Genomic DNA, 26,777 nt, shown 5'->3' on the forward strand with positions numbered 1-26,777 from the left:
TAAATATGTGGCTGCCGGCCAAAAAAGGTTTTGTTGTTCAGGCTCAATAATTTGCTTGCAGTTAAAGGTTTGCTCGATGCTTTGCTTTAAGTGAATAGTAAATTAAGATACTGCATTTTGCACGTTCAGGCTGTTGCATGCAAAGATAATTTTCTGTTTTGCAGAACTGAATGTGAACATTTCTGTCAAATGTGTAGCAGGTAAAAAATGCAAAGAGGAGTTACGTTCTTGCTACGTTCAGTCAGCCTTGAGTTATGTCTGATTATTTTTTTTCCTTTTCATACAGGCAGAAACTTAGGGTTAGTGTATCTAAAATTTAAGTATATCTGACTGTGGCTTTGAAAACAATACCTGGTTATTCTAAATGCTAAGACGAATTTTAATGGGCATAGTTGAGTAGGCATTTCCAGTGAGTTTCTTCTATCCCTCTCCTCTGTCCTTTCCTCTAAAAAAAAGTGTTTATATATCCTTTTGCTCTACTAATAAGTAGAATGTATTTTAATGCATGAAGGTTTTTTTCATGTCCTGATAAACACAATGAATAACATGAAATGCTTTTCTCTGCAGATGTGGAAGCTATCCCAGAAAGCAGAAATTCAAAAAGCAGGTCTAGGGAGCAACAAAGCTCCTAATTCTATTACCCACTACATGAGATGTGGGCCAAGTGGTGAGTTTCCTGCCCAAAATGTAAATGAGATTAATTTCATTTACAACAAACTAACAGCATTACATGTAAGAACAAGTGCACATTGCATTAACCAGATGTAAATACTGCTTGCTTAACTGGCTTCTATCTTGCTTATTAGTTAAGCCAGAACAGGTTGTTTTACAGCAGTTCTTTTGCCTGTGTAGGCAGGGAACTTCATCCCATTTAGCCTTTTACCTGTAAAAATTACATTTATTTTTATTTTTCAAACCTCTTGAAGAAGAAGGTTCGAAGAAATCACATTAAGAAGTAATAATTGAAGTCAGTTCTTAGAAAGGGACAGATAAAATAAAAGAATAGTTTAACAACGCATATGAAGTATTCTATATTACAGGGAAACTGCCTTTTTATAAAGCTTGTCTTTGGCATTCTGTCCTTCTCTTGACTTCATTAAAACATCTTTGATGCATGCTATTAGTGCTGTTAGTTCTGTTAGTGACTTAACTCTGTATTTTATACTTCTACACTTTAAGCTTTTCTTATGTTCTTTTCTCTTTCTACCTTTCAACTGAACACAGAGAGAAAAGTGTCCTTCAGTATCTCAGTGTGAAGCCTTTATATCTGAAGTAACAAGACAGCGACTGTAGGAATCATTAATAAAAATTAAGGGAATTTTTTACATTCTTCGTGACTAGAGCAGGCAAGAAATAAAAACCTACCTACCTTCCTTCCTTCCTTGAATCAAGGAGCTCTACTGGAGTCTACTGCCGAAAATTTGTAGATGGTCTTAGGAATTATTGCACATTGCACTGTTAAGATCTACTGAATAAAGGACAGTTCTCATCTCCCTAAGGACCAAGAATTTTAAGGTCTCAAGAATTACTCCAGGAAAAAAAAAATACTTTCATCTTCTGTTTATGAAATTAGCCACTGATTTGCTTAAGCTTCTGCTAATAATTAGCCAAAAAACCCCCATAACTAGCAGTTTATATTTACTTCTGTAAATCTAAAATAAACGCTGTAGTATTTTGTTGAAATTGACTGTATATACAGATACAAAAACCTCACAGCTTACTGGCACTTCACTGCCTTATTTGGTTAGCATAATCTGCATGAAATAGCTCTAAAAAAAGTTTATGCTGATTTTTGTTGCATACTGCAAGAGAAAAATTTGTTTACATACATGAAAAAGTTCGATAACTAACAAAAGTGGGAGTCATGGGATAACCGTATTATATAGAAATTGTTTGTCATTTGTGTTTTTCACATTCCCAAGTTATTCTGCATATATATGTTCAGATGTTTCTGACAGGAAATTGTCAGGTAGGATTTTTCTATAACTTTTATTTTAATGTAAGGCTGTTTTCAACAAATGGCATTTCCAGGATAAGACTGTCTTATGATGTTTGTGTATTGACTGGGGTTTTTTTACTGTTTGTCTTTTGACATGAGCTGATTGTGGCTTAGGAGGTTCCTCGATGGCAAAAAGAAATGTAAATAATATCATATGCATTTTACAATCAGTTCCTCTTAAGGTTATCTTTTATTAGTGAGATACATTTTGTTCGTTACTGATTTATATTAAAGTCAACAAATGTTACTGGTACATTCAGTGGTTGCATACATTTGTTGTCTTGAAAGCATTTGCAGAGAGCTCAAAGGAAGCGTACATGAATTTATAAGCAGATGCAAAATGAGTTGTTACAATTCTATTCGATTACAAACCAGTAAGCACATTCATATTCCTGTCCTAACGGGTTAACTGTGTAACCTCCTAGTGTCCCGTCTTCCAACAGGCATGTACATAACTTTCACCTACAGCTATCTCCATTCACCTAAGTAAAGGTAAGCATGACATACTTGCAGAGCTAGGGTTGCAGACTACCTGTAAATTGATCACGCTGCTGCTTAGGCTGTGTGGCAGAGCCACTACAACTTCCGCTTAATAACAGCTTGTTTCTTGAGGCTTACAGGTTTTATCATTTATTCAAGTCTCAAGCTGTCAGGGACAGTTGGAACAGAATCACTTTTCACTGGAGAGAGAATGCAGTTCAACAGATTCAAAAGCATAATACTGGCAAGTCATTTTTTTTATTTTACTGAAATTTTGTCAAAAAGGGGCGGGGGGGGGAAGGAAGAAAGTTCAATAAGCTTTAGAAAGGGAAATTTTCTTAGTTTTTTTCCTTAAAGCAACTTCCTTCTGAAATACTTTTTATGATAAAATGCGCTAAAAGATCTAGATCTAAACAGAATATTTTGGGTTTACAATATAAATACTTGGTTCAGCCTGGGATTGTTTTCACAGAGGATTTAAACTTTTTTTTCCCCCCCTTAAGTGAATACAGGACCAATTTTGCAGCTCTCCACAATATAGAATTTCCATTCTTCCTTTGAAGACGTTTCTGGTATTTCATTAAAATCATTTGTTTCTTTTGATTACCAACTCACACTAGCATCCATTTCTGGTCCCTTATTCTCAGTGTCAAGATTTTCACTGATTTCAGTGGAAGCATGGTGATTTTTGCAGGGTATCAACACAGATCAGCAATCCCAGGAGCAGCCTGAAGCCCAGAGTACTCCTGATACCCAGCTCCACGATGGTTTTGTAGGCAGCCTGAGCTCAGTTGCATTTGGAATAATTTCCCACGTTGTAACTGATACTGTGACGGTTTTGCGAAGGACTTGGGGCGTTCCAAGCCGTGCAATGACAGCTATGCGATGTCATCTGAGGGGCGGGTGGGATGGATGGCAGTGGCTAGAAGAGGTGCAGTGTGTCAGGGCCCCTATACCTGTATACAGGTAATTTGTGTGTGCCTGTACGCACTCAAAGCTCAGGGCACAGCTGAGTTTCTCCCCCAATACCAAGTGAGACAGACAGAGCCCTGAAGTACTCTAAGCAATAAGAATTTGGTGTCGAGCCTGGTTTCCGTGCCATTCCTGTACTGCAATATAGGCAGAGCCATAGAGACTGAAGGAAGAGGTGCCTCTACAGAATTTCAGGGGCAAAGAGACGAAATCTGGAATGCCGGTAGCCCTTACTAAAGGCATAGCTGTTATGAAAGAGAATTGAAATACCTTAATTATTAGGAAAATATCTCTGATTCTAAATTGTGATATTTTCAAGCTCATTTCAGGGTCTGATTGTGACTGGATTCTCCTAGCTCTCATTGACAACAGAGGACTGATGCATTTCAAACTATTAAACCCTAACCATTTAGTAGTGTCGCTATTTTTAGAAGAACATGCGTGTCTTGAATTAACAGATTTAAACTGTAGTGCCAAATGCTGTTTGTATTCACAGAGTCTGAGCAGTTGCGTGTGTTTAGGTAGATTCTCCGAGACCCTGGGAATTAGGCAAGAGTGGCAGATTGCCCTGACTGCATGGCACGCGCGTCTCTGCGGGAGCATTGCTGGGCACGCATAACCTGCCCTCACCACGTGTGGCCGTGTCATTTTCGTCACACGGGCATCTCCTGACGTTTCATTTACTAGCTCCGTTCTTTTCTGTATTCCTTAAGTTGTCCAAGATGACCCGTCACAACTTCTACACTTGCTTTTTGCATATTATACCACCTTCTTAAAGCACCTGTGCAATTACAGCCAGGGTGTGGTCACTTTACAATTACCGTTTAACTGGTAATGGGTGTTAGAAATGAACGCCCCTCATCCAAAAACCTAAGCAAAGTTCCCTTGTATGAGAGAATGGGCGGGAGTTTGGGGGCAGAATTCATCCTGCCAGGTCAGAGCCTAGCGCAGGTCAGCTTCGTGTGCCGGAGGCCTGGCTAGTGCCCCTCCCTGCCAGGTTTCGACCAGGTTGTAAGCAGGTTTCGACCCACTTTGTCTGTACCAGGACAGAGGCCAGAGTGGGATTTTGGTCTGTATTTGCTAAATTAGCCAAAAGCAGCACCAGGGATACATTTGCATTTGAGAGCTCAGAATCTACTTCTCCCAGCGCCTTCTTTTGCAAAGACGTTTCAGAGCAGAAGAGCAGTCAGGAAACTATCTGTGCTCTGATGATTTTTTTTAAATTACTTTCTTTTCCCTTTCTTAGTCTTAATGTTTCCAGGCTGTGCCCTTAAAATAAAATAAAAATGTAAATTTAATTTGGGAGCCGCTTCCCATTTTCTGAAACACAAACTCCCAGGGGAGGAACACGGCAGCTGTTGGACAGCGGACAACAAGAGTACACACACAGCTTTTTACAAGAGTTGCCAAATCTGTCACTGCTGGTTCAAGATGACAAAAGAGGTTGTAGTACTATACAATGTCTAATTTTTATTTACTTTTCTGATAGTCTGCTGAGGATTTAGTAACATTCCCGACACGTATTATTTCTAAACTTTTTCCAAGACATGATGCAGCCTCAACAAAGGAGCTCATGTATGATTTTTAGAGTTAGATGATAATGTATATGTAAATAATGCTTTGATATTAATAAAACTGCCTTAAAGGAATGTACCTAGGTGTGAAACAAAACTTAAAAAGCTCTTATTTAAAACTGTAATTTCCTTTACATATTGATTTTTTTAATGTTTGCCATTGTATACATTTATTAATGATGTTATTAAAATACCAAACCAAATAATTTTTATTCTTATTTTGTGTGTACATTTATACACACTTTTTCTGGAAGCTGATGTTACTGGAAGGATACTGGTGTTAGTAATGGCGTTCTGGTCAGTTGGTGATGTGTCCAGTGAGTATTTCTTCTGGAAGGAAACGGATAAAACTGTAGCAGAATTTCTCTGGACAGTGTGTAGTTTGTTTTGTGTTGTTTATTTGTGTAGCTTTTAACTAGACACTATTTTGATATTATTTAAAAAAAAAGACACTAATTTCATAAGTAAATACAAAAAGAAATCATTATAGATTTGCCAAATGTAGTATTTGAAGCTTTGATTTTGCTTGGTGGTTATTTTTGCTGAGACAAGTCTCAGAATCTCTTCCGAGGACAACGGTAGTTAAATTTTAGGTAGTACAGATTTTAAGATTCGTGAAGCATAGTAAACTGCTATTGTGCACATGTATTTTAAAACAGTTTTTCACATTTAAAGCTTTCTGGATTTAAAAATCTTGTCAAGTAAAATTTAATTTTTTTTTAAAGTGATAGAGGATTTTAGGGTACCACAAAGAAGAAACCTTAAAGGGAAGGGAGAGTGAGTGGCAGGCAGAGAGCGAGATAAATTTTATTTTAGAGACACTTAAGACTGTATCTTAATATCTAGCTAATTCAGTAATGCATTTGTCAACCCAGAGTTCATTAATCAACCCAACATTCCCAAATACCAGATGCTCCTTTCAGTCTTTTATTTAACAACAACTATAAAATCACATGTATCTGGACATCTTTGTAGTGACCCTTCTTGTAGCTTCGGCATTTTTAGGTCACTTCTTTCCCATGTGAGATGACTGCCATGATAAATGGGGTTGGCTTGTGTCTTTCCAAGGTGGAGAGGGGAATTTAAACTGCTGTATCCTGAAGTACTCTGTCGTTAAGCTCACATCTCTGAGAACAGGTGCCAAAGCCTTCAGAAATGAAGGAAACCATGGTCAGGATGTTTGTGAAGTAACTTGCCTTGCCCTAGAAGATGCTTTTGCTTACTCAGTTAATGGTAGTTGTTCATTCTGTAGAATTAAAGATTTCACTTTCTTAGGCGGGGGGGGGGAACAAACCCGACCCAACACATCAATGTTTAGGATGTTCTCAGCTCACAGAACTGTCTTGGCCATCTAGAAGGAAACCAAGTCAAATTGGCTGATTTTTGCCTTGTGTTTCCCCTTCTCACCGGCAGTATTGCATCCTTCAGTGTGATGCAGTAGTAAATAGTCATCCAAGATCGCAAGTCCTTTTATGTGTTTTTTCTTCATGCTTCTGTATTATATCCATTCTGTCTCAACTTGTGTTGACACTGTTGCGTGCCTTTGGGCGTAGGTTGTACATGACGTTTTCGTTAGGCTCTATTCAAAAGCCCTTTTGGCTGTCTTCAGATTTTGTCCCTCACTTTCACTGGTCTGCTGTCTTTGGGTTTTGTGTGGGTACTTGTTGCCACAGTATGTTTACTGGACTTCATGGAGTTTCTGCTGCTTCTCTCTTCAACACAAAAATCTGTTTGAAAGGGGTTTTATTCATTTAGGCAGGAGAGAGGAGGAGAAGGAATTAGATTAGAAATTTAATGTTGAGAATGTACTGGTCTTGTTCTTGTGATAGTAGATACTTTTCTATACTAAATATATATCATCTATTGAAAGCCAAATCAGCCTCCCCTCAGCCTCTTGAACATGTGGATGTTTGTACATGCAGTCCCCTTCTGCTGCAGGGAGAAGCTCAAGTACAGCTTCTTGTTGTACCATTCTTTAACATTCCTGTGGTGCTGGTTAAGGTGCAGTGGAGCAGAGGTGATGCCTGTCCTGTCCTCCATGGGTCTGGGAACCTGTAGAGATTCAGTTGCGGGTTGTATTAACTTCCCTCCCAGGACTCACCAGGACATACTACGCCTGGTCGGGAACCCGCAGTGGCGTTATTCCTTGGAGCTCCGCTGCCAGGAGAGAGGCTGGTACTGGGGTTCACAGCCCGCCCCACCTGCTGTCAGATGGCTCCTCGTGTTCTGCCGGTTTTGGAGAGGCTCTAGAAGTGGGTGAGGCACGCACCTGTCTTCCTGGGGCAGTTACCAGAAGACTTAATAATTATTTCCCAAGGGGAGGATACTGTGAAAGTGAAAATGCAACTAAAAACGTAGACAATCACATGCGTTTTCTGTAGTGTAGCGAAGTTGGTTTCTTCCTAGGTAAAAATAATAAAAAGAAAGCAATGTGTAGTAGGGGATAAATGGGTACAGGTACAAAATTGAGACATCTCTGTCCTGTGGGTATTAACAAGCATTTTAGAACTTTTACATTAGTTTGTTATTTCCTAGTGATGATGTTTTAAGTTTGAACCTTCAAGGCCAGTACCACACACAGACATTTCCAGTTTTATCCATTTTATTAATAAACGGTATAACATTATTTAAATAGCACCTTTACTTCCTGGTTAGTAGTAGATTGCAAACATGTCTTTTTAAGAATATTCTGTTAAACTTTTTTAATAACCCAAAGACAGTATTTTTTCTCACAAATACAATATAAACTTTCTATACAATATAAACTTACACCATTGAAAAAATAAAGGAGGAGTAAGCCTGTTCTTTCCAATTTTATTTGTAATGAGACTTTCATCAGTTTTGCTCTACAAAATCCATGCCTAGTAATAGAAATGTGAACTTCATCTACTTAACGTCTTCATCAAAATGTATGACGATGGGATCATGGCCTGTTGATCTCACAAACTTCAAAAAGTCATCAGGGCTTAGGCCCATGGTTGCAGAATTTGTCATTGGATGAAAGTACACCTTTTCGTGGCCACCTTCCAGAAAGCCAGCGTCCAGCACAAACCTCACGTCTCCCGAGTCACAGAAGAGGGCTAGCGGTGTCGCACAGCCCTGGCCCACTTTCAGCTTTTCCAGCATGGCATTTTCATCAGCAAATCGTAGGTTTCCGCTTCCAACGCCCAGTTTTTTAGCAAGATCATTTAAATTGATTTGCCTGTTGTGCAGAACAGTCACCAGCCAGAACCCTTTCTTCTTTTTGTCTTTAAGAAAAAGGTTTTTACTGTGACCTCCTTTCATGTGTTGGACATGGGGCATCATTTCTTCAACAGTGAACACCTGGAAAACAGCATCAGTGTAGCGTGAGACTCTATATCCCATTAGACTTTTAGTTGCGTACTGGCAGGTGTATCTTTTGTTAAATACTTAGAAAATACTGAATGTTATACTCGGCCTAAAACCTGTACCCTTTTATGAAGAAATCTGAAAAGAACACAAATAAAATGTGACATACTGCTCCTGCATCATTTCTGTCTCGTGTATACAGCAAGAATATCGCACTTTAAAAATGCAAAAAAGCAGCCCCCACAACACTCCTTTTTGTGGCTCCACCACAGGCACATTGGAATGCTGTGGTGCGTGAACTTTTAACTGGGAGTGAGAAGTTTGGAAAGCATCGTGGATGCTGTCGACTTCATGGTGAAGAAGTGGACGGGCCATAGCTCCTGAAACTGCAGGGCAACTGGAGGGGAAAAGGGGGCTGGGGGACAGAAACGTGGAGGGGAACGACTCAAAGTCTGTGCTCAGAATAGCCCCAAAACCGCCAAAAGTTGCCTGCCAGGCCCACACTTGTAGGTCCGTTTACCAAGAAAGGCGAAGTCTAACGCTTTACATATTGGTACTTGATTGCGCTAAAAAGAAATTCTGTACAGGGCCTAAAACTGCCCTGTAGCCCGTTCCGTCCGGCTCGTCTGTACACGTTTCCGGATTTAGAACGGTCCGGAGGATGCCAAGAGGCAGCGCGGCTGGACGCTGCCGCCGCAGCCCCTTCGGCAGGGGCTGGGGCAGCGCCAAGGCCCGCGGGGAGAAGTGGTGGCGGCGGCGGCTCCTACCTGGGGGTGCTCGGCGGTGACCGTGGCGATGCCCAAGTCCCGCAGCCGCTGCGCCAGCGCCTCCCGCAGCCCCGCCGTCGCCGCCATCGCCCTCCTGCTCGGCCGGGGCCGGGCGGAGGGGCGGGCAGCACCGCCACCGCCGCCTCTTCCGTCGGGCAGCGCCCCGCCCGGCAGCCGCTGCCGCGGCGTCAAGATGGCGGCCGGCCCCTCGCAGGGGAGCCCGGTGCGCCGCCTACCCGGTGTCCGCGCTGGCCCCTTGCCCGGCAGGGGTCGGAGCCCGCTCTCGGAGAGCTGCGGTGGAGCCAGCCCGAGCCCGCGGGCTCGCTCGCCCTGCTCCCCTTGCGGGGGATCCGCCGGCCGGGATGAAGCCCTCGGCAGCTCGGTCAGTTCTGGCGGAGAGCACGGGGCGGGACCGGCCACGGAACGAAGCCCGTGAGCAGTTTTTGAGCGCGAAGCGAGCTGTGAATAGAATACATTTGCAGTAAGTTTTCATAAGGAAAAAAACCTACGTTTCAGACCTGGATATAATGGCTGAAGGCATTACTGCTGTAGCACTTCCAATCTGGAAGCTGGTTTGGGTTTGTTTTTTTTTCTAAGGTAGATCTGAAGTGGGTGAGCACAGAGTGCAGTTCAGAAAATTAGCACTCTTGGCCATCAGGTCGAACGGAAAGCAGGGCAGTGCGGAGCCGGTTGCTGAGGCCCTTGCCTTAGAACCAAACACTGGAACAGGATGCCCACAGAGGCTGTGAAGTCCATTCGTGGGCTCACTCAAAACCCGATGGGACACAATCCCGGGCAGCCTGCTCCCTCTGACCCTGCTCCAGCCAGGGGTTGAGGCGGTCTCCAGAGGCACCTTCCCACTCCCACAGTTCTGTGATCCTGTGACACGCCAGAGACCAGAGCTTGCTGCCTCCTTAGAGGCAGAAAAATCTGGCTGTCCTTCCGTCTTACAGCTCCACGGGCCTCCCGCCATCCTCCTTCAGCCTCAGCTAGCTGGAGAACAAAGTTCTCCATACCACTTCTCCATACGATTCCCTGTACCTCCCCTCCCGCACAGTTCAATATATTTCATGTTTCTTAAAACAATCGGTCTCTTCCCTTATCAACATTAAAACAATACATTGCTTTGACATACACCAGGTTTTCACATCCCATGGGAACTGTATTTGGTTCAAATATTAGTTTCAAAACAGGTATTTGTCTCAAATACGTACCAATTGAATTCTCTGTATACACGCTTACTGTAATTTCACATGCTAGCTTGTTGCCCAAGTACAGTTTTGCTGAAAATATGGCCGCTAAATAAGGAAGTTAAGAAAAATTCAAAGCTAGAAAAATCAAAATAAGGTAAACCATTTAGTTAATTATGCACAGTAAAAATGAGAACTGCATAATGAAATTTTTTTTTTAAAGGCAACCAATAATAACCAAGAATTGCAACCAAGGGACAAAGCCAAGCATTAACGGCCACACAGTTAAGCGGAAAATATTTTTACAACCCAAACCATCATCCTGACCTATGACATCAGAAATTATTTGTTTTCAGTTTGCCCTTCAGAAAAACAGACAACCTATAATAAAGCTTTAAATTAAAACAGTATGAATCTGTGGTTGAGAGACACGTGGATAAAATATGATCCCACGCTAATTCCCAGAGCCTTACAGCAGCGCATAGAAAGATTTCCAGGCAGCATCCAACAGGAGATCAACTCAAAAAGCAGATTTAAACTCTGGTGACTGTTTTGCATGCTAAATTCATCTTTCAAATAAAACATTTTTCAGGTCAATCCCAGACTCACCAGACAGTCCCATGGCATGAAGGACGCATTGTCCTCAGCTCAGTGGTGTCTGTGTGCTTGTGCTGTCTTTCTGCCTGATTTGTCTCCCTGTGCGGGAACACAGACTGCATTTAATGCCCTTTGTACAACCTTTGATATGTAACCTTTTTTACTATGGTTTATTTTTGAGATTATTTTTCCCATTTTACCTTTGGAGAAACTGTCGAGGGCCCTGTGCATTTTAAGGTATCAGCACCGCACATTCATCAGCAGATGATGCCTTTGAAATACAGAATGCTTTTTTTTGTCAATATTTGGCATCATAAACAAGCAAATACTTGCAGTAGCAAGATACTGAGGGCAGCAAAACATGTAGCTACCACCTAGTGCAAGCGTGCGGAAAACCACCTGTGAACTACCGCAAGTTCTGCATTACGGGCAAAGCGTGCAAAATACACAGCTCCAACATATGTAGAGGAAGTTACCTTTATGACTCATAACACACAATTTGCAGCCGCCTGATAGAAATTGCCGCAGAAGCAGTGCTGTCCCAAGAGGACTCCATGGCTAAAGGATGTCATAGGATGTAATTTGTGATTCTCTCTGCATTTTACAAATGGCATTAATGAGGGAACATTAAGGATTTTTCAAAAACCACTTGCAGAGCTCCCTCTTGTATTTCTTTTTCGTAGCTTACTAAGTGATATTATTTCAGAGATGCTAAATTAGAGAGAACTTTAACAAATTCAGCCATGTTAAAGCTTTGGATTGGAGGTGGGTGGGAGGACATTGCAAAGAAAAGCTACTATCTCCTGGTAGGCAGGAGAACCCCAAGTGAGAGAGAGAGAGAGAGAGAGAGAGTCTGTGTGTGTGTGTGTGTCTCTCTCTCTCTCTATGTATATACATTAAAAAAAAACAAAAACAAAAACAACCCTTAGGATGAGGGTAAGACAGCTCAGAAAAGGTCCCCGACGTTCTCGGCAGCGCCGCCCGGTACCTCCCGTCCCGTGAGGGGACCTCCCGCCTCCTGTAAGGGGAGGCGGCGCCCGCGCTCAGGGAGCCGACCGTTGCGACCCGCGCCGCCGGCGACGGCCACTGCGCCGGCGCGCTGCCCTCGCGCCACCGGGCGCCTGCGCACAGAGCGGCTCGCCCGGCGTCAGGCACGGAGGGCGAAGTGGGGAGGGGGAGCGGGCGGTGGTGGCGCGCGGGGCGCCGTTGGGTTCCCTCAGCGGCCCTGTCAGGGCGGGGGGCCGGGTCGGGTCGGGCCGGGCATCCACGGCCAGCGCTGTCCCGGGGCGGGGGACAGCGGGGGAAGGAAGGGTATGGGCGGCTGCGGCCGCGGGGAGGGCTGCAGCTGGCAGGTTTGGGGAGCTTGGCGTCCTCGCAGTGTGTGTCGTTGCGGTGAAGTCCTGCTCGCAGCAGGGTGAGGCTGTTTCTGAGGCAGCTGTTCGTGTTCGTGCCCCGCGGGGGTGAACGCGGTTTGTTAGGCGAAAGGCCGGTGTAGCTTAGCGGTTTCTCTGCAGTGCTAAGCAAAACCATGAGCATGAGAGCAGTACGAGTTAGAGGAGTGCGCCTGTCCCGGACACTGGTGACCCACGGGCCCCGAGAGCCGGGAGTGGTTTCTTTGCAGTTAGCAACCTCGCGTGGATTTCTCCTCTGTGAGCTTGTCCAGTCTCGCCTTGACCTTACGTTAGTTTTCGGTGTATGCAGCGTCTTCTGGCAGCTCCTGGGAGTTCCCCGGTTTTACTGATTCTGCCCCTTTAAAGTTCTCTCGGGGGGGGGGGGGGGGGAAGTAGTTGTTTTTGGTTGGTTAGTTTGTCATCTGCTCACTTCCTGTAGGTATCCGGATACAAGAGAGTTTTTAAAGGGACCGCAGCCATTCTGCGAGGAACTGATAGCATTTCACTCATTTGGAGCTGCTTGGAAGACGGTACAAAGCCAGCTTTGAGAGAAGCCATAGAAAGTATAGAGAATGGCATCACTGAGCGGAAGGACAAAATAGGCAACTCTGAACAAGAAGAGAAGTTCGCATAGGAGGCTGTTGTACACGATAGTCAGCAAAATGACTCAAACCAAAGTTAAGATGGTTAAAACAAGATGTGGGATGATCTGACAGAAGCATCTTGGAAAGCTTAATTGCTAAGCCGGAGCTTAGCCTCAAAGGACGTCTCTGTCCATGTGACAACACTGGTATTACTACAGTGCTATAGTCTTTTAGTGGTATATGCTCACGTAAGCGGCAGTTTGTAAATGTGTTTTACTGGCTTAGAGAGGCAGGTTGAGCCTGTATAACTATCGGTATAGCACGAGGAGTGCAACTGTCCCTTTTTTTCTAGGTAGTGTCAAAGAAGCTGAAATGGGGATTTTAGTAGTTTATATTAAAGATCAGTGGAGATAGGTGAAAAATTTGTAAGCTGTGGCGATATTAGTAATCTGTGTGTCTGCAGTGGGATAGTGGAGAAAGGTGAAGGACTTCAGGAAACTGAAAAACTGGAACAGTTACTAAATAGTTCAACATTTTCAGCATTAAAAAGCCTTTTTTGAAACAACATTTGTGCCTTGTGTTCCTGTCCGTATTATCATAGGAAATAGTATCTTTCAGCTTTGAGACTGATTTCAACGTGTCCTTTGTATTTTCAGTGAGGAAATGAATCGAGGGTTGATACTAAAGTTTGAAAATCTGGTCCAGTTACGTGGTGCTTGCCGGCAGCTGCGTACTCTCTCCTACAGAAAAGAGTACAGAGCACAATGGAAGCCTGTGCAGTCATTTGCACATCCCGTGTGGTCCGTTCTTCTGTATCGGCAGTTCTGGCAAAAAGACAAATTAATCAGTATTGCCTTATCGCAGCACAGACATCTCGCTACAAAGGAGGTAATTAAGAAAATCCAATAATCTCTGGTTTTTATGTGAAATTTCAGAGTACAAGAGCTCAGCTTGAGCATTTTAATTACAAAAAAAAGAGCTTTATTAATGAATATAGAGAAGTTATTATAAATTTATAAGACAAAATGTACTTAAAGTGTGACTGTATTGTCGCTCCCTCTCAAATATTGACTGAAAGTGCTTATACCGGCAGCATCATGAATCTTGCAGAGTCAGGAGAAAATTATTACAAACAAAAATGTAATAATTAGTTGATTTTTTCCTTGTTTTGAAAAATTAAGAATGAAAAAAGATGAAGTGTAGTATGCCGTACGTTTTAAATATTCAGTATGATGTGTTAAGTCATTAATTTATTGTAATTAATCAGTAATGTAGTAAAAAAGATGTGTTTACATCATATGGCTCAAGACCATTGTCTTTTTAATATTGTTTTTATTGTTCCTTAGTTTATGCCAGCTATGTGTTCCTATATACGTGTCTAATTCCATGTAGGAGACAAAAAAGAAGAAAAAGAAGATACCGCTGGCAAAAGGTGAAGTGGAGATAAGGCAGAAGATGACTATTGAGGAACTTGCACAAGCTATGGGTAAAGACATAGGTGAGAGCCTGCTCTGTTGTTTGAGATAGATTTTAACTGTTGTGTTTCATTCAATCCTGCCACTTTCATGAGTGGTAAAAGCAAAGATGTCTACAATGGCATTAGTTAGTGGTTGCTAATCCTTCCCTTAGCAAGGCAGATTGTACCTGTACCAAAGAAAATGTTGGTAGACACAATGGCAAGCTAAAGAGAAAAAAAGTTGGGCCATCCAAATTACCAGGCAAGACACTTTAATGTGAAGAAGCCATGACTCTCTTCCATCTCAGCAGAAAGGCTTCAGATCCATATAGGCTGCTCTTTATGGCTGTGTTTCCTAAGTGCTAAAGTATTCTGGAAGGAAAAACATGGCACCCTGGTTTGTCGAAGCAGGACCCCTGTGAGTAAAGAAGTCATGGCTAAAGAGAGAAGGTGCAAAAGAGCTTTGTAATCCAACCCTGGGAGCAGGAGTCTTGCATTCAGGAGCAATACGTATGTCACTAAAACAGCCATTTGATTAACTGGGAGCAGGCGGGACTTGTCTGGAAACACTCCCCTCTTTAGGTGACTGCCCTAACAACCGGGTTACAGGAGCAGGCTTGTTCTTTTATCCCCATGAACCATTCCTGGTTGTTGAGTGGCTCAACTTGACCAGTTTTCAGTGATGTTTTAGGGAGTTTATTAGTGTGTTTTGACTACTGACATTTGAAATAATTCCAAACCTGCATAATACCAATCTCCATTCTCTTTTTATCCAGCTGGGTACTTCTGGCAAACTTCCAGAGAAGCAGAAAAGTCTGTCATGTCTTGCTGCGTGTTTCTGAGATAGATTTGTAATGGTATTTAGGTCAGCGTGTAACAGTTTTTGACTGCTGCAGTATGTTCTGCATTTCTAGCAAAGAAAGCGGCATATGAACAGATTTATCGAATTTCCTTTTTCCTTGAATCCCTTCTTTGCTATTTGGTTTAGATGAGTTTCAGTCATTTTCTTCTTAGGGGTTAATGGAAAAGTAAGCTATGAAAATCTGAGTGAAAAATAAGATTGTAGCATCTAATGAGACAGTCATTTTCAGTAAATCTTTCTGAATCATGTTCTCTGCAAGTATGTAGCGTAACAGGAACTTTTAGCTAAATCTAACTAAAGGAAAAATACTTTGCGAATGAAAGTTATTAGCATGATATAAACTACTAATGAAAAAATCTTAAACTGTATTAAGTGGGGCTTTTTTTGTCCCACATGTTTTTGTGGATGTAATTGTTAACTGTCTTTATCTCTTCTACAGATCATATTTATGAGGCGCTGTTATACACAGACATTGACCTTGATTCACTAGAACCAGATTCCATCTTATATGAAGATCATATCAAGCTAGTTGTTAAAAAATCAGGAATGAAGTATAAATCAGCAAAACTGAAAGAGGAAAAAGAAAGAAAAAACACAGATGCTGTGAAAAGGTAAGTTGCGAACTGTTCTTTTTCATTGTTTTTATCCTATTTGTTTCTGCAAGTGTTTTTCATATACTGTATTTTCTTTGTTCTGATGGTATGTTGGTAATACCTGATATAGTCACAATCTGATAATATTTAAAAGGTAAAGTTTACTATTTTGATTTCTTTGGCCATAAAACTGATACTGGGATTTGATTTGGTTTAGGTGAGCTTTTTCTATGCCGTTTTCTGAAGAAAAGCCAGTTCTTCTTTGATATACTGAATTGCTGTATTAATTGATGCAGCAGTAAAACTCAGTAGTAAGAGAGCTAACTGTGTGGTGTAGCTAGGATTTGTGATCACAGTGGGGAGAAGCTAGGCTCACCTGTTCATCACTGAGTGTTGGTAAATGGCTCTTTGTTAGCCGTAGTGGGCATGCATGTCACTCAGTGAACTTTTTTGGTATTTACAAAACATATTTTTGTTTTAATTGTAGGCCTCCTGCAGACCCAGCAGTACTAACCCCACGGCCCCCGGTTGTTACTATATTGGGCCACGTTGATCATGGGAAAACAACCTTACTTGACAGTCTACGAAAAACTCAAGTGGCATCAATGGAAGCAGGAGGCATTACACAACACATTGGTGCTTTTCTCGGTATGATTCAAGTGTGTGTGCATGTGTATAAAACAGTTTACTCTCTGTCTTCTATAAGGGGCTGACTTGCTGCCAGTTCATTGAGGAAAAATGTTGCAACATAAACAGTTTATATGTAAGCAGTGAAAAAGGAAATCGTAACTTGTGATAACTGTTGTAAATATGTGGATGGAACTTTGAAGTGGATTGTCTGCGCAGTTGAAATTATATTTAGACTCTTTAGGATTATGAAAGATCCCAGGACACTTTTTCTTTCCTGAGGAATTAAAAGCACCTTTGACGTCCATGCCAACAGTTACCTGTCTGCCTAAAATATGTCATTGTTAAAAAAGGTCTCAGAGGAGTGATGCTTGATTTACAATAGGTCAAATAAAGCTATGTGAAATGCTGATTTTAAAATATACCATATACATTTGTTCACAGTGCATTTGCCTTCTGGGGAAAAGATAACTTTTCTCGATACTCCTGGACACGCAGCTTTTTCAGCCATGCGAGCAAGAGGTACCCATGTTACTGACATTGTCATACTGGTTGTAGCGGCAGAAGATGGAGTGATGCAACAAACTATAGAATCCATTCAACATGCTAAAAATGCAGGAGGTACAGTGTTTAATTTGTTAATATTGCATTTTGAAGTGGGTGGCAAGCCCAGTACACAAAGTTAATATACAAGATGTGCATTAGGATGCACCGCAAATAATGAGTGCTTTGCAAACGTTTATTCACCTCTCAAAAGAAACTCCTTGAATTGGAATCCACAGAACTTTGGAAGTAACCATAGTAGTCCCATTCCTTCTCCCCTGGGCAGGTGTTTGAAAATATACTGAATGTTGCAGTAATGCATAAAGATACTAAAAGACTAATATTTTTGCAGGACTTGGCAGGTTTGTGAGAAAAGCACTCATAGGGGGTGTGTGTGAGGGGTTTATTGTTGGGGTTTTTTTTCCCCTTCCCTACTAGGATAACTGCTCTAGCTACATGGTAGCTCAGATCTCAATGGCTGCTCAGGGAATAGGCGCCAAGTGAGATGATTTGTTCTCAGTGGTCATAACCAGCTTTAACCTTTTATTGCAATTGTGCTAGTAGCAGCAAGTTTTGGTTAGGTTGGTAATGAGTTTGTTTTTTCTCTCTTTTTAGTTCCTCTTATCCTTGCCATTAATAAATGTGACAAACCTGAAGCTGATCCTGAAAGAGTAAAGAAGGAATTGTTGGCTCACGATGTTGTCTGTGAAGAGTTTGGAGGTGATGTTCAAGCTGTAAATATTTCTGCACTCAAGGTAAAGTTTTGGTGGAAAAAATGATGGTGTTTGTGGGTGTCTAATATGTGCATACAGCTGCATTTTTATTCAGCAGCGGGAAAATAAGTGCTTATCTTCCTGGTATTTAACACCTTACCATGAACTAAGTGCTGCTGGCTCTCACTAGAATTATTTGAAACATACTCCTATCATATTTTGAGGCTCAGACCTTCAGTGAGTAATAGCATCTCATTTTTCTTCTGAAAATTTAGTGGATATTTTTCAGGTTCATCCTAATTGCTGTTTCCTCTTATATTTGGTCATTGTATGAAATGAGTGCAAAATCAAGGTTGGTGATAATGCTATGCATGAAAGGAGAAATTCAGATGAGGGTAAATAAATATTTTCACAAGCCTAATCATGTAACACATGCCTAATCACAGGAACATAGTTTTGTAGTGGTCTTACAAGATCTACCATCTTTTCCTTGCAAACAACTGATAGCTAAAAACTGAACTAAAATCTGAACTTTAGCACTTTTAGTTTGGTGGTGGCCAAAGCAGCTTTGTCCAAACAGATGCAGCGTATCTTAGGCTTATTCCTATCTCTCTAAATGCCTCCCAAGTAATTTTCTAAAATTTCAGGCAAGTTCAAGACCTTTTGAAGTCATGCCCTTACACTTAAAAATAGGGATACATAAAAATGGCTTCTCCATTCACCTCTGTAGCACATATTGTTGCCCTAATTCCTGTAGATCTGGATCTGCTGACTGACAGCTAGCTCATTGTATCCATTCTCAAAAATGAGATGTAATTAGAGCAAAGAGGAAAAAAAGAAAACAGACCAACAGTTTTGTCTCTTTGATGTCCTGGAGTCTTGACTGTGTGGTGGATGTCATCAAGTTTTGATTTGGCTGTTTAGGTGTTTTGTTTGTTTGGGTTTTTTTGGGGGGTGGGGGTGGTTGGGTTTTTTTGGTTGCATGGTTTTGTTTTTTTTTAATTTGCATTCCTAATATACTTGTAGCAGAATATTGCAAGGTCTTTTTCTGCATTTGTAACCTGGATGCTATAAACAGAGAAGCAAGGAAACTGTCCTTCCTAATGTTTCATGCCTTCTGGACTGGCAGGACAGCAGTCTAAATAGTTCATTAGTGCCATCTTGCCTTGAAGGCAAAGGGATCTGTGCTGTTGGACTGTATTGCATTGTTAGAAGTTCTGAATTAAATGGGGGAATTTGGCACTAAGATTTCAACTTCTGATCTTACTTTAATTGGCCACTTGGTGCTTCCTTTGTTCTTTTTTTTTGTGTGTGTATGGTTTTATACAGGGTGAAAACCTCATGGTTTTAGCAGAAGCAACTGTTGCTTTAGCAGAGATGTTAGAACTGAAGGCGGATTCCACAGGTCTGGTAGAGGCGACCGTAATTGAGTCTCGCAAAGACAAAGGGAAAGGGTAAGTAATCTGCCGCCTTTACAGCTTTAATGAAGCTTTAATTTGTAACAATGCAGAGATACCGTTCAGGTGGTTTGTACCTCAATATTTACGTTTAATGTTGAACTTTTTGTTGTCGTTGTTGTTATTAGATAAAACTGTAGCAGTTTCTTTGCAGTGTTTGTAACTAAGGCATTGAAATGTTATTCTACAGCATGAGAGCCAAAAAAAGTTATAAACTGACAGGGCAAAATTCATCGTATGACTGAAATGAAATCCTGTAAGCACAGGAAATAGTTTAAAATGCTAGAGCAGATGTATTTTTAAAAATGTCATTAAAAGGTAGGAATGGTGAAGTTAATAGTCATAATACATATACAATTTTTGGCAAATTGTGTGTAACATGACATTTTACTCTTTTAAATATCTTAGTGCTTTTGCAGGTTCTCTGTGAACAAGGTGCGTTCTGCCTTCTTTAACAATGAACTGAATTCTAGAAAGTTGTTGGGGTTTGGGTTTTTTGGGCGGGGGCGTCATTTAATGTGTAAAATCAGTCTGTTGCTGATTTCACAAATGCCAAATTTTGTATTGATCTGCAGAAATGAAAAGAGTACAGTACAGGGTTTGGGCTTTTTGCAAGTCACTTTGAAGTTTTATTAGCGCTATAATAAAATGTGTCACAGGAATATTCTGCCTGTGATCAATCACAAGTACGTTCTGTTTTGTGTTTGCTTACCTATGCTAACCGTGAAAACAGGAAGAAGAATGACTTTAATTTTGTCTGTTATTTTTCTCCTCTGCTCTTCACTAGTCCAGTTACCACAGCCATCATCCAAAGAGGAACTCTGAGAAAAGGCTGTGTTCTGGTTGCAGGGAAGACCTGGGCAAAAGTGCGTTTCATGTTTGATGAGAATAGCAAAGCCATAGATGCAGCCTCTCCAGGCATCCCAGTGGAAATCATGGGCTGGAAGGAAGTCCCTTCGGCAGGAGATGAAATCCTTGAAGTGGAATCTGAGGTACAGGAACAACTGTTTAATGGAAGATTTATACTGCAGTAAGGTGGATGGGAAGGAGCTGAGTGAAAAATAAGTGATAGCTTTCATTCTAAATAACCCGGATAATCTGATGAAAGATGAAGGCTGAGCATGGGTATTAAAAGAGACCTGAGCTAGGAGTTCTGGAAGAGGAATGAGGATTTGCGTATTGCCTCTTTCTTTTCCACTGCCCCCACCTCTCCCCTGCCGAACTGTCCTCTCCTCATCTCCATGCATCCAGATTAACCTGCTTTACAATCACGTGAAGAAAGCAGGCTGCCTCTGGAATTAAAGATCAGTCACCTTTGGTTCATGCTTTTTGCTTCTCATGGTCATCCTGCCTTCCTCCATGCTTTGTTCGCAATGACTGCAGTCCTGAATGGCTTGTGCTGGGGTAATCTGGGATATGTTCTAACGTGTTCCCTTTCTAAAGGCACAGAAGACTTTTTTTTTACATGACCACACTATTGCCCTACCTGGAGAACAGTCCAGTACTTGATGGTATCAGTGCTTTAATTTTAGAATGAGAGAACTACTTTCTGACAGAAGAGTATGTGTAAAATATAGCTTGAAATAGGTGTTGTGAGAGCTGGAAATATACCACATGAAAGACTGAACAATAATTCTCCTCTGCAATGCAGAGATACCATAAAAATAGGCCTTGAGTTGTGTTGTTGTAGCCCAGGGAGGAAGCTGTTGTGCTCATTCTCTGCCATCCTTGCAGCAAAATCTATTGTTAAATGTGAAAGAAAATGAGTGAGCCTGCAGAGAGGATGCAAAAGGATGAAACTGCATTACTGTGGAGTTTTCTGATGCAGTGCTTTGAAAGGTAATGTTTCTGTCTCTTCCTGCCCAGCAAAGGGCACATGAAGTTGTGGCTTGGAGAACCTATGTTGAACAACAGGACAAGATGAAAAAGGATGTGGAAGTTATTGAAGCAAAGCAAAAGGAACACAGGATGGAATATAAGAAGAAGCAACAGACACTAGCCCACCTGACCTGGAGACAGAGGAAGGCGGTGCTGTACAAGGCCAATAAGCATCTAATGTTTTTAAAGCCTAAAGAGAGAACAGAGATGGACAAAAATGTGCTATCGGTAATTGTTAAAGGTGCTGTCCTATTCTGTTTACTGCTCCATTGGTTTTGTGCTTCTCAAATACTCAGTCTGAAGCATAGCTCTAAATTATTAACAAAATTTCTGTTACCAGAAGTTTGATGAGTTTAAAACTGAGCGGATTATTGAACTTCTCTCAGTAAGGGGAGGGGCATCAGGAAACACCCACTGGCCAGAAGGATGCGCTTCCAGCAGGGCCAGCACAACAGGAAAATTTGAGCCCAACCCCTTTACCCAGGAATTCCTGAGTAAAATCCATACAAGTGCCTATATATATATATATGTAAATTTAAAATATTTTAAAAAATAAATACAAGCTATATATATGAGCAGTAGTACTGCATCAGCAAAATGGAGGATGGGTTAGGACCAATGGAGGTATTAGTTAAGGTGGGGCAGGAGGAACTTGGTTTGACCTCACATGTAGCGATATATAAGCAGTGATGGTAGTAACTGAAAAACTATGCAAACTTGACCTGAAAATGACAGCAGATGTGGAACCTCTGGTCCTATTGTATTTATTCAGTTCATTTTTGGAATTAATAGACTTGTTAGATGTGTTTTACATACTACTGAAAATATAGTAAGAATGATACATGTCAAAAAATTTAATGTTGCAGTGTGAGGTTGTCATTCCTTTAGTTCTACTTCAGTGTTTCTTTGATGTATACAAAGTCAGCAGCACTTCCATTTATATACACAGGTGATGTGGATGGATCTGTTGAAGCTATTCTGAACATTCTGGACAGCTACGATGCTGACGATGAATGTAAATTGGATATAATTCATTTTGGAATGGGAGATATCAGTGAAACTGATATAAGTCTTGCTGAAGCATTTAATGGTGAGTGTGTGTTTAAAAATCAATTTACAATTAGTACAAACTCTTTATTGAAATGGGTAGGTCTCATTCTGGTTTTGTTTTCTTAGTAATGATTAACCAGCATCAATAAGGTAAACTTGTATGTATCTTAAAAATGTTTCCTTTAACATCAAACCGTAGTGCAGGCAGGGAAGGCTAGAAATCTCATGAAAATGGAAGGACTCTTGTCAAGCTGTTGCCAGTAGCTGAATTGTTAAGGTTAAACTCTGACTCTTCACTCAGGTTGCTTTATGATGCTTAAACAGGGCAAAGCTAGAAAAGTAGGTTACAAAAGAATTTCGTTTTGCTCGGGGAGGTAGTTGGAAAGACTGTCAGTAGTTGTTCCTGTTTGTACCCCATAATTCTCAGCTGCTGTAGAGGGTGTGGGGTCATTGGACCTGCCATAGTCCACAGGTGGATGCAAATGATTCAGAGTTCACTTCCAGCTTAATTTGGACAACCAAGCTGTTTTTCCAGCCCCAAAATGGGAGGTCCTTTACCCTTTACGTAAGCTCTGGTGAGCTGTGTCTAAGCATTAGTTTCTGCTTGGATACCTCCAGTTCTGTCATCAGGGAACTTTCTCTGAGAGCTTTTTTGAACCATTTGTTTTGATACAAGGTTAGTAGCAGTCGATGTGCAATAGTGAGAGAAATAAATGGTCCCTCCTTAAATGGGACACAGTGGTAAAATGCTGTTTCGTGTTTTGCTGACCGCTAATTCTAACCTGTGCCGCAAGTTCAGCGTTACAGAAGAGACATAGCAGATGCTTTCCCTTACTCTTTAAAGAGTGATCTCTTGTAGTCATCCCTTGCCAATTGTTTTATTTATCAGGTGTTGTATTTGGATTCAGTGTGAAAGCCAATGAAAGTATTAAACAGCTGGCTGCTAAAAAGGGAATAAAAATTAAACTTCACAATATCATCTACAAACTTATCGAAGACTTGAAAGATGAGCTAAATAGCAGACTACCCCCATCTGTGGTGGAGGATACAATAGGTGAGTTTTCATTGACTGTTAAATTTTTGCTTTGCAATGTGGCCTAAAGGTTATTCTCCAATGAAGTGTTCCTACTGTATCAAATATTTTATGTTCCCCTGCAGCTGCTTTTCTGTTTTGTAAGCTTGGTTAAGTGGAAGAGTGTAGCTCACTTCTACTTATTGCCAGTTTGTTATTCTTGTGTACTTCATACAACTTTACTTTTTTTCTTTTAGGGGAAGCTTCCGTTCTCGACACCTTCTCTGTAACAGTAGGAAAAAACAAAATTCCAGTAGCTGGATGCAGAGTACAGAAGGGGCTGCTAGACAAAAAAATGAAATTTAAGTTAATCCGTAACGGGGATGTTATTTGGAAAGGTAAGTGTAGTTGCCACAAAACATGTATTTGCATTCAGTATTAGACACTGCTAGTTCCCTGTGAAGTTAACTTCTGATCGTAGGGCAATGCCACATGCCATTTAGGATGGAGAAAAGCTGCAAAATGTCACTGTACTGTTATCACCAACTCTGGTAGGAAAGCAGTAGCATCACAGGGTTTACCTGCTGAAAAGGACTGACGTCTGACTTGCATTAGCTGCAAGTGCTCATAATCCCTACATTTTCTTGCTTTCATTTTGTAGCTACAAGGTGAAACATAATTCTGGAAGAAGGGCAAACCAAAGCACTTCTATGCTCTGATGTTAGTGGGCTTTCTCTTTGATGCACTTTCTCTTTGTAGGATCTTTATCATCACTGAAGCATCATAAAGATGATGTCCAGGTAATAAAAACGGGTATGGATTGTGGATTGAGTTTGGACAAGAATATAGAATTCAATATTGGAGATGAAATCATCTGTTACAAAGAAAAAGAAGTTCAACAGACAACTTCCTGGGATCCAGGATTTTAAAATACATTGGAATATATTAACACTAAAGGACATGTATTTTTCCTGGCTGGCCTTCAACTCTTAACATTAAATGAACTTCTAGAGATGCACGTGAGCTTCTTTCTATCTGATGTTTATGTAACAATGTTCTGCTTTTAAATCTTGTCAAGCAACCAGTTTACCTCATTGGAACATGGGATAAACTACAACAATTAATTGCAAGCACTTCACAGTCTAACTATTTCTGATGACTATCTCTCGGTTCCAAAATAGCTGAGCCATCTTCTTTCTCCCCCTCAGTGCTGCTATACAATTTTTCAGTCTGTAGTCTGCATTTTGTTAGCAGGGCTCTACCACCCTTTTCTCTAGCATTGACCCACTTGTAGACATGACTTCAGACCTCTTTATCTCCTATTTTTCCGACTTAGAACTACTGTACCATCTACTCCTCTCATGTTTAAAGAGACCACTTCTAAGATTAGCTAGCGTGTTGGGTTTTTTTTTCCTCTGCCACTGCTCTCCATTATCTCCTTTGAAGGAGACTTAACTAACCAAAGCCACTCTTTAAAAGAAGTTGCTGCTTCAGTTCTAGAGTCAAAGTAAAGTATCTCATCCTAGTTGGCAGTCAGCATCCAAAGTTTTACAGATTTTTCTCGCTTATCAGCATAGAGGAAATACAGTGCTACAGGAAGCAGAAATAAATCCTTAAACTGTACAGAACTCCAAATTTTTATTGTCTAGTACATTTACTTGTCTTCTGGTTTATTGAAGCAGTATGTCAGACAGCACTTGCCACAATAGTGTCTGTCGAAGTGACTAGCCATGAAGACTCCAGCTCCACACTCCTCAGAGGGGCACTCCCGGCGCAGACGACTGATCTTGCCGTTCTCATCGACCTGGGAAGGGCAAAGAGGCAACATTTCATATATATCTCACCACCCTTTAGCACTGATGATAATTGAGTGTTTTTCTGTGGCAAAGTAGTTTTTGTGAGTTACTACATCAAACTTCCTGAAGCAGAGTTCAGAAGTGCCCAACTGCAACCGTCAGTTTCTCTTCTATTTAACAGGTGGGGTATTTGCAAATAGAAGGACTTCAAATACACCAGGCTACATGTCCTTCCTGGCGAGAGCTAAGTTTTCATCAAGTTTCTCCCAGCGTTAGTTCTACGTACCTTGTAGTACTTAAGCACTGCAAGCTTAACCTTCTTTCTCTTATGCTTGTTCTTCTTGGGAGTAGTGTAAGACTTCTTCTTTCTTTTCTTGGCACCACCACGAAGCCTCAGCACAAGGTGAAGAGTTGATTCCTATTTGTAAAGCACATGGAATAGACTCAAAATGCTTTGTCAAGACAAGAGTAGCGTTTAAGCAGGCTTTTTCTTTTATCTACAGGAAGTAGATCTCAAGCACCAGGCAATGAGGAAAGCTCTAAAAGGATTATTTGCTATTAAGTCTGCAATGAACAGGCTCCAGAGAACAGTGGGCTGCTGCATCCCAAACCCCAGAAGGTTCAGTTACTGTAAAATCTGTTGTGACTATAATAATCAGTTCTAACTACAATTGCAGAATAGTTTCATGATGTAACTAAGCCAAACTGACACCTATTTGTTGCTCCTCCTTTCTAGTGGCACTCAGTGGCCTCACTGCCAGCTTAATCTGGCAGAAGCAAGCAGGATTTTTCACGTCAGCCCCCTAGCAAGGTCAGACAGCTCTGACAGTGCCAGCCAGTTGGTACTACCGCACTCCGTTCAGCCTTTCCTACTCACTTTTTGAATATTGTAGTCAGACAGTGTGCGTCCATCTTCTAGCTGCTTACCAGCAAAAATCAGTCGCTGCTGATCAGGAGGAATGCCTAATGGTGACATAAATCACGATTAAATGAGGAATGTGAACTACAACATGCTGTAATAAAATAATAGGTTGCTTCAGACAATCACATCTGCGTAAGATATACATCAGTCCAACAGAGAAGAGAATAAGTGCATCTTGAACTTACCTTCCTTATCCTGTATCTTTGCTTTCACATTTTCTATAGTATCAGAAGGCTCAACCTATTATGAAATAAAACAACGGAGTCAAAACGCACTTTGCCTTTTAATTTGCCTAGAAAAGCAGAAGAACCACGAGGAGCTTCAGACACACCACCTATACTGTCACGGCCATTTCAGCCCCCCACGGGGCAGCCAGCTCCGGCCAGGCCCGGGCGCAAAGGCGCCGGGCAGCGGCAGGGCCCGCGTTTCTCCGTGCATCCTGACGGTTCGGTGCACCAGAAGGCACCGGCCGGCCCGCGGCTCCCCTTCGGCCGGCCCGGCCCGGCCCGCCCGCCCCAGCGGCAGCCACGCTGCAGGACACGGGGCAGCACGGAAAGCCCGAGGAGGGCGGCCCTGCTGCAGCACGGGGCCGGGATGCGGCGAGGCCTTGCCGGCCTGCGCCGCCGGGGGTCGCGCCTCCGCAGGGCAAACCCTCCCCACGCAACGCTCCCGCCTCCCCTCGCCCGCCGGGGCAGCGCGATGAGGGGGCCGCGGCGGCTCACCTCGAGGGTGATGGTTTTCCCCGTGAGGGTCTTCACGAAGATCTGCATGGCGAGGCCGGCACCTATGGGGGAAAGGCGGTGAGGGGCGGCGAGGCTGGGGCGGGGGGGGCGGCGCGGCCACGCGTGCGGCCGCGCAGCGAAGACTTACCCCCGACCTGCTCGCGGAATGGCGGCTCCCCGAAAGAGCGCAGCGCCGGCACGCACGGGGTTTCCACCCGCGCCGGAGGAGGGGCGGGCGGCGCGGCGGGACTACGGCTCCCGG

At 42.1% G+C, this 26,777-nt stretch overlaps 4 protein-coding genes across 14 annotated transcripts in view; 2 read left to right on the forward strand and 2 right to left on the reverse strand.

Annotated features, from left to right (window-relative positions):
* Positions 1 to 8,526, forward strand: part of CCDC88A (coiled-coil domain containing 88A) — an 85,796-nt gene extending 77,270 nt beyond the window's left edge. For 4 of the 5 annotated variants that reach the window (XM_072857542.1, XM_072857544.1, XM_072857546.1 and 1 more), the window contains 2 exons: positions 568 to 667; positions 1,225 to 8,526. In XM_072857542.1, the coding sequence (XP_072713643.1) occupies positions 568 to 632 (65 nt within the window). In that variant the 3' untranslated portion in view covers positions 633 to 667; positions 1,225 to 8,526. The remainder of the gene's footprint in view (positions 1 to 567; positions 668 to 1,224) is intronic. The other variant, XM_072857543.1, reaches the window with a different exon arrangement.
* On the reverse strand, positions 7,824 to 9,348 carry LOC140649813 (prolyl-tRNA synthetase associated domain-containing protein 1-like). Its single transcript, XM_072857554.1, has 2 exons — positions 9,123 to 9,348; positions 7,824 to 8,349 (listed from the first exon to the last, which is right to left on the reverse strand). The coding sequence occupies exons 1-2, from the start codon at positions 9,207 to 9,209 to the stop codon at positions 7,912 to 7,914; spliced, it is 525 nt and encodes a 174-aa protein (XP_072713655.1). The 5' UTR covers positions 9,210 to 9,348; the 3' UTR covers positions 7,824 to 7,911.
* Positions 9,349 to 9,388: 40 nt separating this feature from the next.
* On the forward strand, positions 9,389 to 26,067 carry MTIF2 (mitochondrial translational initiation factor 2). 7 transcript variants are annotated; one of them, XM_072857547.1, is made up of 14 exons: positions 9,389 to 9,603; positions 13,541 to 13,772; positions 14,277 to 14,382; positions 15,642 to 15,813; positions 16,283 to 16,443; positions 16,867 to 17,043; positions 17,581 to 17,720; positions 19,008 to 19,132; positions 19,923 to 20,127; positions 21,002 to 21,254; positions 21,963 to 22,103; positions 22,953 to 23,117; positions 23,333 to 23,473; positions 23,835 to 26,067. In XM_072857547.1, exons 1-14 carry the CDS (start codon positions 9,485 to 9,487, stop codon positions 24,002 to 24,004), a joined length of 2,307 nt encoding a protein of 768 aa, XP_072713648.1. In that variant the 5' UTR covers positions 9,389 to 9,484; the 3' UTR covers positions 24,005 to 26,067. The 7 variants fall into 7 exon arrangements, with proteins under 7 accessions (XP_072713648.1, XP_072713654.1, XP_072713651.1 ...); XM_072857553.1 differs by lacking the exon at positions 9,389 to 9,603 and adding an exon at positions 11,930 to 12,060; XM_072857550.1 differs by lacking the exon at positions 9,389 to 9,603 and adding an exon at positions 12,699 to 13,236.
* RPS27A (ribosomal protein S27a) lies at positions 24,697 to 26,756 on the reverse strand. The gene is made up of 6 exons (XM_072857555.1): positions 26,664 to 26,756; positions 26,516 to 26,577; positions 25,979 to 26,033; positions 25,749 to 25,834; positions 25,158 to 25,289; positions 24,697 to 24,879 (listed from the first exon to the last, which is right to left on the reverse strand). The coding sequence occupies exons 2-6, from the start codon at positions 26,561 to 26,563 to the stop codon at positions 24,730 to 24,732; spliced, it is 471 nt and encodes a 156-aa protein (XP_072713656.1). The 5' UTR covers positions 26,564 to 26,577; positions 26,664 to 26,756; the 3' UTR covers positions 24,697 to 24,729.
* Positions 26,757 to 26,777: the final 21 nt, after the last annotated feature.

Source organism: Ciconia boyciana, chromosome 3 (genome assembly GCF_034638445.1).
Source record: "Ciconia boyciana chromosome 3, ASM3463844v1, whole genome shotgun sequence".
Lineage (NCBI taxonomy): Eukaryota > Metazoa > Chordata > Aves > Ciconiiformes > Ciconiidae > Ciconia > Ciconia boyciana.

Coding starts and splice junctions, on each gene's coding strand:
- RPS27A (XM_072857555.1), bottom strand. CDS start 26,563: ATGCAGATCTTCGTGAAGACCCTCACGGGGAAAACCATCACCCTCGAG. Junction 26,034..26,515: donor GGAAAACCATCACCCTCGAG/GTGAGCCGCCGC, acceptor ATTTCATAATAG/GTTGAGCCTTCTGATACTAT. Junction 24,880..25,157: donor CAGTGCTTAAGTACTACAAG/GTACGTAGAACT, acceptor TGCCCTTCCCAG/GTCGATGAGAACGGCAAGAT.
- LOC140649813 (XM_072857554.1), bottom strand. CDS start 9,209: ATGGCGGCGACGGCGGGGCTGCGGGAGGCGCTGGCGCAGCGGCTGCGG. Junction 8,350..9,122: donor TCACCGCCGAGCACCCCCAG/GTAGGAGCCGCC, acceptor GCTGTTTTCCAG/GTGTTCACTGTTGAAGAAAT.
- MTIF2 (XM_072857547.1), top strand. CDS start 9,485: ATGAAGCCCTCGGCAGCTCGGTCAGTTCTGGCGGAGAGCACGGGGCGG. Junction 20,128..21,001: donor TCCTTGAAGTGGAATCTGAG/GTACAGGAACAA, acceptor CTTCCTGCCCAG/CAAAGGGCACATGAAGTTGT. Junction 21,255..21,962: donor GCTATCGGTAATTGTTAAAG/GTGCTGTCCTAT, acceptor TTATATACACAG/GTGATGTGGATGGATCTGTT.